The 12,622-nt window shown below is 36.1% G+C and overlaps 1 protein-coding gene across 1 annotated transcript; it reads left to right on the top strand.

Annotated features, from left to right (window-relative positions):
• The first annotated feature begins 6,766 nt into the window (after nucleotides 1–6,766).
• On the top strand, nucleotides 6,767–10,070 carry LOC108973440 (putative mediator of RNA polymerase II transcription subunit 12). The gene is made up of 2 exons (XM_018940703.1): nucleotides 6,767–6,932; nucleotides 8,966–10,070. Exons 1-2 carry the CDS (start codon nucleotides 6,918–6,920, stop codon nucleotides 9,890–9,892), a joined length of 942 nt encoding a protein of 313 aa, XP_018796248.1. The 5' UTR covers nucleotides 6,767–6,917; the 3' UTR covers nucleotides 9,893–10,070.
• The last annotated feature ends 2,552 nt before the right edge of the window (nucleotides 10,071–12,622 follow it).

The following is a 12,622-nucleotide window of genomic DNA, read 5'->3' as shown; positions in this document are numbered from 1 at the left end:
ATGAAATTCGGGGAAAAGGCTGCTTATAGAAGGCGGCTATTTAACGTTGTAGCTATGGAATCGTGCGATATATCTGTACTACTTTCAAAGGAGTATAAACTCCAAACTAGACACAGAGATAGGATACCACTTGAATAGCACATACCCAGCAGCTATTTGCTAAAACGATCATAGTAATTGCCCTAAAAACTACTTGGACTAAGGCCCTCCTGGTGCCAGTCCGAAGCAATTCTTCGATTAAGCAGCTCTTTTTTCCAAGCGATGCTTGATAAAGTCACTAGCTAACGAAGAGCTTATGTAGATTCGCGCGAACAGTTGAAGTCCTGAAGTATATCTTATTCAAGCTTAACATGAGTTATGTCATCTCCTCAAAGTTTACTGCCATAACATTAATCCTCTTGGGTTGCACCACATCATAACAACTCTCTTGATGAATATGTCATTTTTTAAATCGGTAATAACAGTTACTTTTCCCTAGAGGAGTCGCTACAACAATGCATTGATTATCGTCAGGTTAAAGAAAACGTTGAAACTTACGCTTCCGCTGTAGACAACACACATCTTCATAAAAGAAGTATTGATGTAGAGTGAAAACCATTGAAATTTCGATACACTAATATATGTACATGTATATATATATTTCGAGAGGAAATGATGTGAACACAAGTAAGCCTGAATCAAGTAAAATAAAATAATTCATGCGTGTTTACCGTTTGGTTGCGCTGCTATTCCCCTCCCAAGTGGCAATTGATGGATTTCAGTGCGCAATGCCCTTTCCACAACTGGCTACCGCTCATCCATGCTCCACTTTCTGGAACGTGATTTGGCAATTTTATACAAAGCATGCTGCTTTCTACAATCTCCCAGACAGACTACATATGTGCTCTGTTACATATGTACATATGTATGCTTACAAAAATTTGTTTGCTTGTTGTTGTAAGATGTCGGAAACAAATTGTAAGGTTTTCATACGCGACTACCTGGCTGTGTGAATGATATTGATATTGATGGCCGCAAACGAAGGATCACGATTGAAATCATATGTCAGGTAAATGGAGTGTGAGTGATGAAGTTGTTGCCATGGTGTGTCTTGGTAATTTACCGTAAGGTAAATTGAATGTTATCTCAATTATATAACAATGTTGAGAAAATTTAAGAACAATTATTGCAAATATAATAATTACTTTTTTAGTTTTTTTTTATAAGGTATTTATTTGGGTTTGAAGTAGAAAAGAATAATCCAGTATAACCGCCAATATGCCTAGACGCTTCCCGTAGATCTCACAAATATATGAAATCCTTAGACATTTTTTGTTTAAGAGAGGCTTTAGCAGTAAGGAGATACTATAGCCCGAACTTTTCAGCGACTCCTCAAAGCCATCGATTTTTACTTAAATGTTCATTTGTCATCGGGAACAGAGTTAAACAGATCATCTCTACATATTTAGTGTCTAGCGTTAAATATTTGACATAGGCCGAATTACTTCTTATGGCATTGCCATTGTTATTATTATGTTTAGTTTTATTGCCTTTATTTCGTAACGTAATATTCTTTATCAAGCGTTCCTACAAGATGTTTGTTATTGTTGACACTTTAGCAATTTTCAGTTTCGTTTTACTTCAGCTTTTATACACACACATACATACATATATACTCATGGGGGCATACGTTATTTCTACTCACGAAGAATACAAATTGAAAAATTTCACTTGCTCTGTAGGGGCGGCCGTAGACGAAATATCAAATCAGCAAAAGTGAGGAGATTGAAAACGACTAAACTCATCAATTGAACGGATAAATGTACATTTCGGAGAGCATAGCAGGCATTCGCAAGTACTAAACTCGTCCATGTTAGCAGTTATCCACATGCCTCTTGTGGCAGACAATGATTGAATTGGCTGGCAACAAAGTTTAGAAAAGATAAACCTACAAAAATCATTGAAATTTCGCAAAACAAACGCATTTTTAATGCTTGCCATTTTGGTTACTTTTCTCTTCTATTAACCAATAGTGTTTAGCCGGGCGTAACTATTCGGCACAGTGTCCAAAAGTAACTAGTGCAAGACGTAGCTAAATCCGTATATTCTAAAAAAAAAAAAAAATAATAATAATATTTTAAGCGAGTTTAAATACTTTTAGAAGTTGAAAGAATGCCCAACTCGTCTACAGTTGCCTTGAAAGAAGCTTTACATCACCTTTAACATTCTAGTTATATACTTCTTATATATAGCATATTGATTATTGGAGTTTCAGCTGTTTTGTCGTAAAATATTTCGCACATTTTTTAAGCTAATTATATTGTTTTTTTATAATCGCACCGAAGAGCGACTTAGTGCATATTCTAGCCTTATGTTTATTTTTTCTTATTTAAGCAAGTGTTATATACTGATCTAATATAGGAACTTTGACAGCTTTTGTCTGCCTTGCGAATAGTACAGTAACAACTGTTGCAGTTAACGGTCACTTTATCATATATTGACACATTACTGCAACTGCTGTTGTTGGATATGTTGTTGTCCAACTATTGCATGAAGCATCACAGTACTACTGCGTTCTGACATTGACTGGCGTTTAGGTAAACTGCTAGCGTCACTTGCGCATTTGGAAATTGAGAAAGTGTTTTTGACTATAATGTCAGTGATTCCGCTGCGAAATAGTTGTCAAAGCTAATACTCCGTTGGCTTATTTGGTGAAGAGCTGAAGCTTTGATACAGCACACAAAACTCGCCACACATACCAATTAATTTGTACGTGTAGGTATTGGGTAGTCGAAGAAGTCCTTTCGTATTTTGTCAATATATGTTGTTGCAGTCGTATATCTCCAGTGCTACAAACACATTGTGTCATACCACATAGTTTTGGAAAGGTGAGATTTTAAGCTTCATTTACAAAAAAAAAAAAAAAATTATATATTGCATATATGTAGGTACATGGTATATAGATGTGAATCAATGCTTAGAAATCATTAAACATTTGACATCAATTTAAATTTTATATAAAATTTATTATTTTAATTAAATTATTTTAATTAACTTCAACAAGTAACTTTATCGTTTATGTGTGGCTAATTGCTTTTTATTTGGACAGCAATTAACTATTTTATGGACTTGAAAGCGGATAGCTACGGAAAAGTCATTTGTGTGATGCAGTCAATGTTCGACACGAGAGGCAACAGCGAAGTGTGAACGCATGCGCGTCGATGTATGTTTGACCAAATTGACCTTGATTTTTTTCAGTTGCACAATTAATGAACTTTCAATTCAAACATTTTATTTTTGCCAATTTTTTTGAGGTTTATTTTGTAGAGTTTTTTGATATAACGGTTATTGTTTTAAATGTAACTAATATGACTCAATCTGTTCTAAAGCACTCAAAATGATTTTGAAACTTGTTTATTTAATTTAAATTCTGCTATAAAATCTTCATAGCTGCGACTATAATTTTTGCTTACTCTTTATCTTACGATCTCTCCTGTATTTTATTCGTAGAAAAATTCTTTTTAGAAAGTTCGTTGATTTTAAGTGTCGTATAATTTATGGTTTCCATTTGCACGTTTTGTCTTTGTATTAAGCTAATGCTTGCGTGCTATGTGATAACGAAAATAGCAAGAAACATAGAATGTTGACAGCTGAAGGCTGGAAATATCCGCATCTATTCAAAAGTCAGATTAATTAATTTTGGAATTATTCCAGCGTCATTTTTATGATGGAACTCAGATAAAAATTGTACGTGAATATTGGCTATTGTGTCAATAAGCTAAAAATTTAATTTTGATATTTTCATTTACGTAATTTATACAATTATTTCACGAAAACTTTGCGACGAAACCGAAAAACTTTGCGAAGGAACCGTTAATCCTTTAAGGGTTAAGTAGTAAGTAAAATCTTCTTATCCATCTACTTCCAAAATCTCTCAATAATTGCTCTTATCCAGTGGATGTCCTCGCTCGCCGGATGTCGGCTTTTGAAAGCCTAGTTTCTTTAGAACATAACTATTTCCGAGCTCATCAATACTATCTTTAAAAAGAAACTGGTCTACAGTTGTAGTGTTCTCCTTGCAAAATATATCTGCACCAAGCCACTTCTTTGGTAATTTTCATAAGAATTCAAAATTTCAAAGATGATATCCACTGCAGCTTATTCTGACATGAATTACTAAAATAGGAGGAGATGAAATTAATGTCTCAAAGTATATTCATCAAATCGCTGTAATCATCTGTATAAAGAATATGAAGTATTTGCAGATATTGCTTTTGAATTCAGACAAACAACTTTTAAGGTTCATTCCCACTATTGTCCTCACCCTCACCCTACTGGTTTATCAGTCATAATAGCTAGAATCACCAAACCAACTTTGGATGTGCATAAACTTATTTGTATGAGAGATCTAGCTTTAAAGTTATGAAGGGAACTGCTTTTCTGCAGAGGAATACATTTTTGATTGTCTACATTTTCTTAAAAAAATATTGTATTCGAATTATATTAACAAACATATTATTTTGCTATTAAATCAAAATAATAAAATTAACCAAATATTACTATGTTGAATTATTATCAATCAAAACAATCAAGTTTGTGCACAAGTTTGTGTACAGATTTCAGAAAATATTCTGTATTTATTTTTAGAGCTAAAGCTATTAGCATCTGCTGTCACCAGAAATAAATATTAATTCGACAAATTTTGCTCGACATTTTCTTGTTTCCGATAGGACTAGTTTGACTGGGACTTGATACTTGGTTAAAACACGTTTGAGTTTCATCACCGCAACTCTGACGCATCTTAAGGAAATGCACAATTCTGGAAATTATTATGAAATTCAAAGTAAATTTAAGACGTTATTAAGTACAATAAAAATGCAAAGTAACAAATGAATACAAATTGAGTTGAGCTTTTCTCAAGACTGGAAACTAATTAAATGTGAAGAAAGTTTCATTTCGTTGCGCGGTGTTTATAAGTGTTTATAAATATGCATAAATAAAATAAAAATGTCTGCCTTAATTTAATTAGCAATATGAATTTTTTCACAAAATTTTTTAAATATAAAAATGTGCCATCGCATGTGAGAGAAATATGTTATATGCCTAGAAAAGGAACTTGTTATAAGCTCGCTTCAACATTATCAACTTAAGCTTGTCCACAGCCGTAGTTTGGAGTTCTTTTCTAGAGTCTTCTAAGTGCCCATACAACTTTGTGAAATAAAGTTTTGCTTTTTTTTCTTCATAAAACATGTGGAAGTGAATATTTTAGAGAGAGAGAGAGAGTTAGGAATTTTTTGTTTCACATAAAATTGTGTTTACTCCTCATTTGTTCTCTCGGACGATATTAGTATCAATATCAGCATGGATTTTGAATTCAAATGAAACAAGCTTTTATAAAATTACATACAGAAGCATGTGCCGTAATATGCAGAGCCCCCTGAGGTACGAATTTTCAGTATACTATAAATGTTATTAGACAATGTTGAATTCGGTCTCTCCTTTTTTCTTTATTTCCAAAAATTTTTCTCCGGTCAATAAGTTTTCTCTTGCTGCCTAGAGATCTTTAATTTCGGAAATCGGAAATTATGATTACATTGGGAGGCATTTGCGCACCTGATTGCCGTTTACTATTGGTTTAGTTGGGCAAAAGATCTGAAGTTGGTGGTGCAAATTATTACTGGTTTCAAGGAAGGTAGCTATGGATTCAGAAACCATTTTTTTTTTTGTTTCTAAGAGAGAGAGAGCCTTGCTCCCAACCCTTTTATTTGCGATACGTTAAACTTTAACGTTTAGCGAATGCACTCTATGTGGTGCAGAGAGGGATATGAATGCAGAACATGCTAAAGTAAAAATAAATAAACTTCAACGCTTCAGATATTTTCCGCTAAAAAGCACAAAATGTGTGACTTTGACGAAAATAGCATTAGCAAAGACCTTCACTTATGTTCGTGTCGAATAACGGGTTCACAATTTTTACTGCAGCGATGTTGTTAAGACATAAGTTTGGCGCGTGTAAATTTAAAACTAAAGCGTCTTTAAAGCAAATGTTATTTATTTTGCCTATTATCATATTATCAAGTATATTATATATATGTACAAATATTTACCGCCTCAATCAATTAAAATTTCATGCTGCTGGGTTATAGACGAATTCGCGCTGATTGCCTGAATGATTATAGCGAAGATTTCAAATCAATTAAATAGGGCCGTTGGGTAGCCACACTGGCGTCACACCGCTCAGCTTACAATTAACAGCTGGTCAAGCAGGTGAGCACAACACAATGCCGTCGCATAGGCGATTTTGTTTGTTTGTCCGGTCTTCAACTTAATCCGGTTATTAAACTCTTGCACTTAATTAATTAAAGCGAGAGGTGAGACAAAGCTACGCTTTTGACTAAGTTAGTTCAAGTTGCTGGAGCGTTAACATGGCTGTTTGTTTTTGCATGTAAGTTAATGGCTTTAAAAGTTTTAGTTGCATGCTAACTTTTTCTAATGTTTGTTCTTGTTGCTATTCTCACAAATATATTAGTCTAAATATTTGGCATTTGACATAATTAATGTGGTAAATATAGACGCCAACGCTTTGTCTTAGAATAAAGACGGAAGATCGAATAGAGTGAATGAGAATAAAATAAAACAAATAAATTAGAAATGAAGAGAAAACTAGCATAAAGTAAATAAGAATATTCTCCGGTCCAAAAAGATTTAATCAGCATTAAATTTTTACCCTGTCCGACAGCTGATCTGCCGTTATAAAAGCAAGCGTTGCGAGCGTTTGAAATTTTAGTTGTTTCCGACTTTGCATACGCGCTGGTCGAGCAGAGGAATTCCCACACGAGTGTTTGTCGAAATAAAAGCAAACACTGATTTAAGCGCAGTTCTAAATCGAGATAACTGCGTGAAAGCTTAAACGCTTACTAAAATATTCAGCTGACATCATGAGCTGCCCAAGAGTGAGTTGTGTTTGTGGATACACTTGTGGATACACGTTTGAAGCTGGAAGTAAAAATAAATCAAAAAGAAAAAAAAAACTGGAAAAACTGAAAAATGGCATAATTAACGCCATAAACGAAATCGAATTGCCAGTGAAACATGTTTGATAAATACTCGTATTTTCGCCAAAACAAGGAAGTGTCTGCGCTCGTTCAACTACAAATCTAACAACGCAAGTCCAAAAATAAACAAGTAACCCGAAAAGAACAAAACAAAAAGTCGAAAAAACGTTAGCCTTGGTTGCAACGAAACTTTGATACCCTTTACAACTAAAAAAAAAAAAAAAAAAAAAATTATTGCAATTAATCCACTACTTCAGTCAGTTGTATGGTGGCTATATCTTATAGTAAATCGAGCTTTGAACTCGAACTTTGAGCAAAAGCCCGTGTAAAATTTTGGGAAGTTAACTCTTCTAAATGAAACATTTTTTCCATACAAGCACTTGATTCCGATCGTTCACTTGGTATGGCAGATATATTATATTATATTAGTGTTATATCAGCAGTTCCTTCAAATAAGTAGTTTTTGGGGGGAAACAACTTGTGTGAAATTTCAGATCGATATCTCAAAAATGGAGCGACTAGAATGCTTATATATAGACTATCGGCACTACCTAAAAGCCTAAATCGACTAAGCTTGTCATGCTGAACATTTACATATACATTTTGAAGAGTCCTCGTCCTCTATGTGTTGAAAACTCTGTGGCAAACTTAATATACCCTGTACAGGGTATGGGAAAACAAGCGTGCTACAAAAATAAATCTCACAAAGCCTGTTGTGCCTGAAAAGCACAATATTTAATTTCCTTTTCATCGACGCATGTAAAATCTTTGCGTTGGCCTAGCCACTCGGCAGTCACTTTTCTTTGCAAACTTGGTTTGTCATTTCAACGCTGCCACACTCCATAAATCACGGTTGGCAGTCGAAAATGTTACAAAAACAGGAATTTTCCTTCAGTAGTGCACCAAAACATACACAAACACAGATATAAATGTACACAGTAGCAACATACATGTAAACACGTTGTGTGAACCTATGTTTTTGGTTGTGTGTGTCCATGCAAAGCTTCAGTTGCATGCATCCAGTATGCTCGTAATTAAAACGCTGCCATAACTCACTTAGCACTAGACAGTCGTAGAAAGACCCGACAGGAAAGAGATAGAATTGAACAAGACTTGAGAGAGCTTAGAAATTGAGTACTAACGAGTTGTATCAGTATTGGAAATTCAGACTTTTCGCTGCTTACGCGAGGGGAAATTGTTGGGTATGTTTCTTAGAAAATATCAGATAATAATATCTACAATCATATACATATCAAAAGAGCCTGATATGCTCGTATTTGTAGTAATTATTGCTTACTCAGCAAGAGTATAAGAAGCTAGCACAAGATCGAGATAAATGGAAGCGTCTCATTTGTTCGCCATTTGCTCCCAACTGAGCCTTGGGAAACAACATGTTCAGCGCAGTAACAGTGATAAAAAAAGTACAGGGCCAAGGCGGTAGTTTCTGATATTTAATAAAAAATTTTTAGTTGTTCAATATGTGGGTTCTTTAGCATATAAATTTGAAATTTTCCGAAGGAATTTATTCCACAAATGTCTCTTTTTCCAAGATTTTTTGTTTTATTATCAACTTATTCTTTTTATTGAAAATTAGCCGAAAGATGTAGACAGTCTGTGACATGAAGGAAGATATTTTGGATTACAGATTTCAAAACGTGCTTCGTGCCCCTTTGAAAGAAAGGACAATTGATATGTTTCAGGGAATGTATAAAATATATTATTGTCGAGAAAATTTTAAGCTATTTCAAAACTTGAAACCCCAAAGGTTCTTTATTACAATGTGTTTCAATGTGCACCCAACGGGGTCAACGGCTATACGAGTATTTGCGTTCGAGCATATTGATCCGGACCTCTTCCAGCCACTCTGTTAACCATTATCTACGCACAGTATGCTCATGTAATGTTATGTTCTCTTGTTTGCTTTGTTGCAGATAGTAAACCCATCACTTGCCATTGCTGTTGCTTTCGGTTGTTTTGCACTGTGCCTTGCTCCTTGTTGTCTGGCCGTCGCTGTGATAGATACCGAAGGGCTGACACAAGAACTGTTGGTGCCGTTCAATGATTTATTACCACCACTTTCTGATGCTGAGTTCCAGGAAGCCCAAACAACATCCACAACATCAACGACAACAACAACAACTGCGGCACCACCGGTCACTGAGGCACCAGTTAGCAAAACGACTACAACAAGAGCACCAACAAAGGTGACAACGCCGAAACCAACGAAATCAGCCACAGCACAAAAACTTAAAAAGACGCAATATCAATTGGATCAGCAGTCGCAAAAGCAGCCACTAGCGGTGCCAATATTAGATTTGAATCCCGAGGTGCCACCCGCTTTGCCAGAAGCCGAGCCGTCCGTGGCGTCGCAGGCAACAGAAACACCGCTAACTCCGAAAACAGTAGTAGTGGCGACAACGACAACAACAACGCAAGCACCACCTACAACGCGAGCTCCAGGCACAACAACGAAAGCGCCTGTTAAGGTGTCGGAGCCCAAACAAGCCGCGTCCACGCAGCACTTTCAACAAGTGCAAACGGCACAAACACAATTTCAAGGGTTGGAGCAACACCGGCAGCCACAACAACAATACAATCCACAACCACAACAGCAACAACAACAGTTCGCTAAGCAAGCGCCGCCACAACCAACAGCTCAACACCGGTTCCAGCCACAAGTCGCTGCCGCCATAGCAAAAGTGGCACCATCATCACCGCAACGCAACGCGCCAGCAGCAAAGCAAGTCAACGTCGAACACCTCAGGCAATACCTCGAATACATTTACCAACCGACGACACGTCGTCCGTCGCGCGGACCGCTGCCCACACTGACGCCATTCCCGCGGCATTTCAAATGAAGTGACGGCTTCCGGTGAATGGGCGACCCGCGCTTGTGCTACCTTCACCCACCTCACTTTAAGAAGACTTAATTTATTCACGCAACTCCCCTAGAGCGTCTCAACTCATGCATATCAGTGATTAACTAGTTTTACGAAAATTAATATGAATAAAATAACGATAACATAGCGAAGCGAATTTGAGAGACTTTTAATACCACATAAGTTGGAGACTCGAAAAGTACAAAAATAAGTATGTAAATTTGCATAAATTAGCGAGCAGTTCATGTTGATTTTGTATTTCGGTTTTTTTTTACGATTTTGTTGCTATTAGCCATACTAATATTATAATATATACATATTCAAAATTTCGTTCATGGTGAATGTTAATAGCCATTTACCGTTAAGTGATTGTTGTAGTGCTCATAACTATATATACCTGTCTTCCAAACAATATTAATCAATTTGATCGCATTAGCTTTTGATTCGCAACTTAGCAGTAGTTCTCATGTGTTTAAAAAGCCGCTGAAGTTGATACAAGCGCTCTCTTACCCAAACAAATATACATAATATACACTACCGTATATTTAGGTAACGAACTGATGAAGATAAATGGTAAAATCAAAGTTGTTAAACTTAAGAAAATTGAGTTTCAGAAAGAAGTTTGCAAGCGAACATATTAATTACACCCTCTATGAATTTTAAATGGCGCTATGTATAATTTCGAAATATTTAAATTTTCAAGAGCACATTCTACTTTTTGCTCAGTTCACTTGACCATGAAAGAACACTTTTTGCATTATATGGTTAGTGACACCTTTTCCCTCCTCCAGATATTCGAAGAACGTTTGCAATAATTTTTCTAGTAGTTGTGACAGTCTTCGTCGCCTGCGGCACATATTCTTCGATTGAAGACAACTGTTTTTTGGTTTCTACTGTGTGTCACCAGTGAGTCAAAGTTTACTCGAAGGTTTCGAAATTATGCTGAAACCATTTCTTTCGAAGTGATCTCGCAGTGATTGAGAGCCGTCGTGCCGACAGCTTTCTCACTGTGTACAAAAGGCTCTCGATAACTGATTTAGTACAAGTTTTCTCTTCCAAAAGCAATAAACGATTCACCGACCGATTCTTTTATTATTTCACACCTGGTCAAACAAAGCTGTCAGAATATAGCAGGTGCTTCAAGCAGGAGTACATTTTTCAATAGCTTGTTTTTTGACAGATTACGCTTAAGCTACCGGTATTGAAAAAAGTGCTTCTACTTGAATCACCTGTTATATTCATTTGGTTTTGTTTGACCAAGTGTCAAGTTGCCATGTTATTTTTTTTAGTATTGTTCACATTTCATTATGGAAAGGCGAACACCTGGACAATATTTATAAATCGTTCAACTTTATTATGCAAATTCACGTTCTGTAAAGAATGTGTTTCGCGCGCTTCGCTCAATTTATGATCAACATAATCGGCCTACTGAGTATACTAATCGCAACACCATCATCCAACTTGCTACTCAGCCTTCATTACTGGATAATATTCGACCGAATAGACAACATCCAGCAAGTAGTAAAAAAATATAGCAGCCATAGCTGAGAGTGTACAGGAAGACCGTGGAGAGTCGATTCGACGCCGTTCGCAGCAACTTGGACTGATGCTTGGAACAACTTTGCGCATTTCATGTCGTGATCTTAAATTGAAAGTGTACCAAATACAGCTTGCACAAGACCTAAAGGTACATGAAATTCCCAAGTGACATGGTTTCACTCGATGGGCTTTTGGAATCACCGGCCCATATTTCGACTTTTATGCCTGAAATTTAATCTCGTGACCTTTTATTTCATGAAGACAGTGCCATTTCCTACATATCGTATTAACCGCTGAATTTTTTGTTAGGATACTTCGGTGATCAGATAATTTCACGTTTTGGACCGGTCAATTGGCCACCAAGATCGTGTGATGTCACATCGTTAGACTTTTTCCTGGATGATATGTGAGGCCTATAGTCCATGCGGCAATTCCGCCTAATTTTGCCAGTTACTAGTCGGAGAAAGCTTGTAAGGTCTATGTCGGCTTCGAATGAACATGAAATTCTTTCGTTCCAGGTTTATGCATTCTCGCAATATATTCCATAACAATTTGTTCACCTGGACCATAAGAAATATGTGCGAGTCTAAGAGCTAGGTTTATGTTTTTTTAGAAACCTGATCTGAAGATTTTCAGTTCGTCCGGCAATTTGTCAACTCAATCAATACAGTGCAGAAATTCATATACACCCTAGTCTATGGTATATTTCTTATTCTTTAAGAGTTAAGCCCTGACATTAATTAGATCGAGCCTTAGGATATCTCATGGTTGAAAATAATCTTGAATTGCTCTCTGTACATTGACTTTTCTGTTCGTAATCACACTTCTGATAGCTGGGGCAGCAAAGAAATTTTCTATTAAACGTACCGTCTCATACAAGGCATAAACTAATCAGATTTTCATCTCCAGTTAGCAAGCCGCCTCAGTTCAATTTCATAGTCGCATAAGTCAATAAAGCATTGATTTGTTCCGTGTTAAAAAGAAAAAACTTCCATTGTCATATATTTTAATCTAGTGATGAGCAGGCCAGTATATCTGGTTCCAAAAAAAATTGAAGGCAGCAAGTCTATAGAAGATTATAGAACATTGTTTCTGCATTGATACTTAATTTGCCAAGTGTAAACAGCGTGATGGTCATTGCTCCCACAATTTCTTTAAACTTCATTGTAG

This window comes from Bactrocera latifrons, unplaced genomic scaffold, assembly GCF_001853355.1.
Source record: "Bactrocera latifrons isolate USDA-ARS-PBARC rearing strain unplaced genomic scaffold, ASM185335v1 scaffold_48, whole genome shotgun sequence".
NCBI lineage: Eukaryota > Metazoa > Arthropoda > Insecta > Diptera > Tephritidae > Bactrocera > Bactrocera latifrons.
Note: the sequence above shows the minus strand (reverse complement) of the source record. Positions and strands in the feature narration are given on the sequence as shown.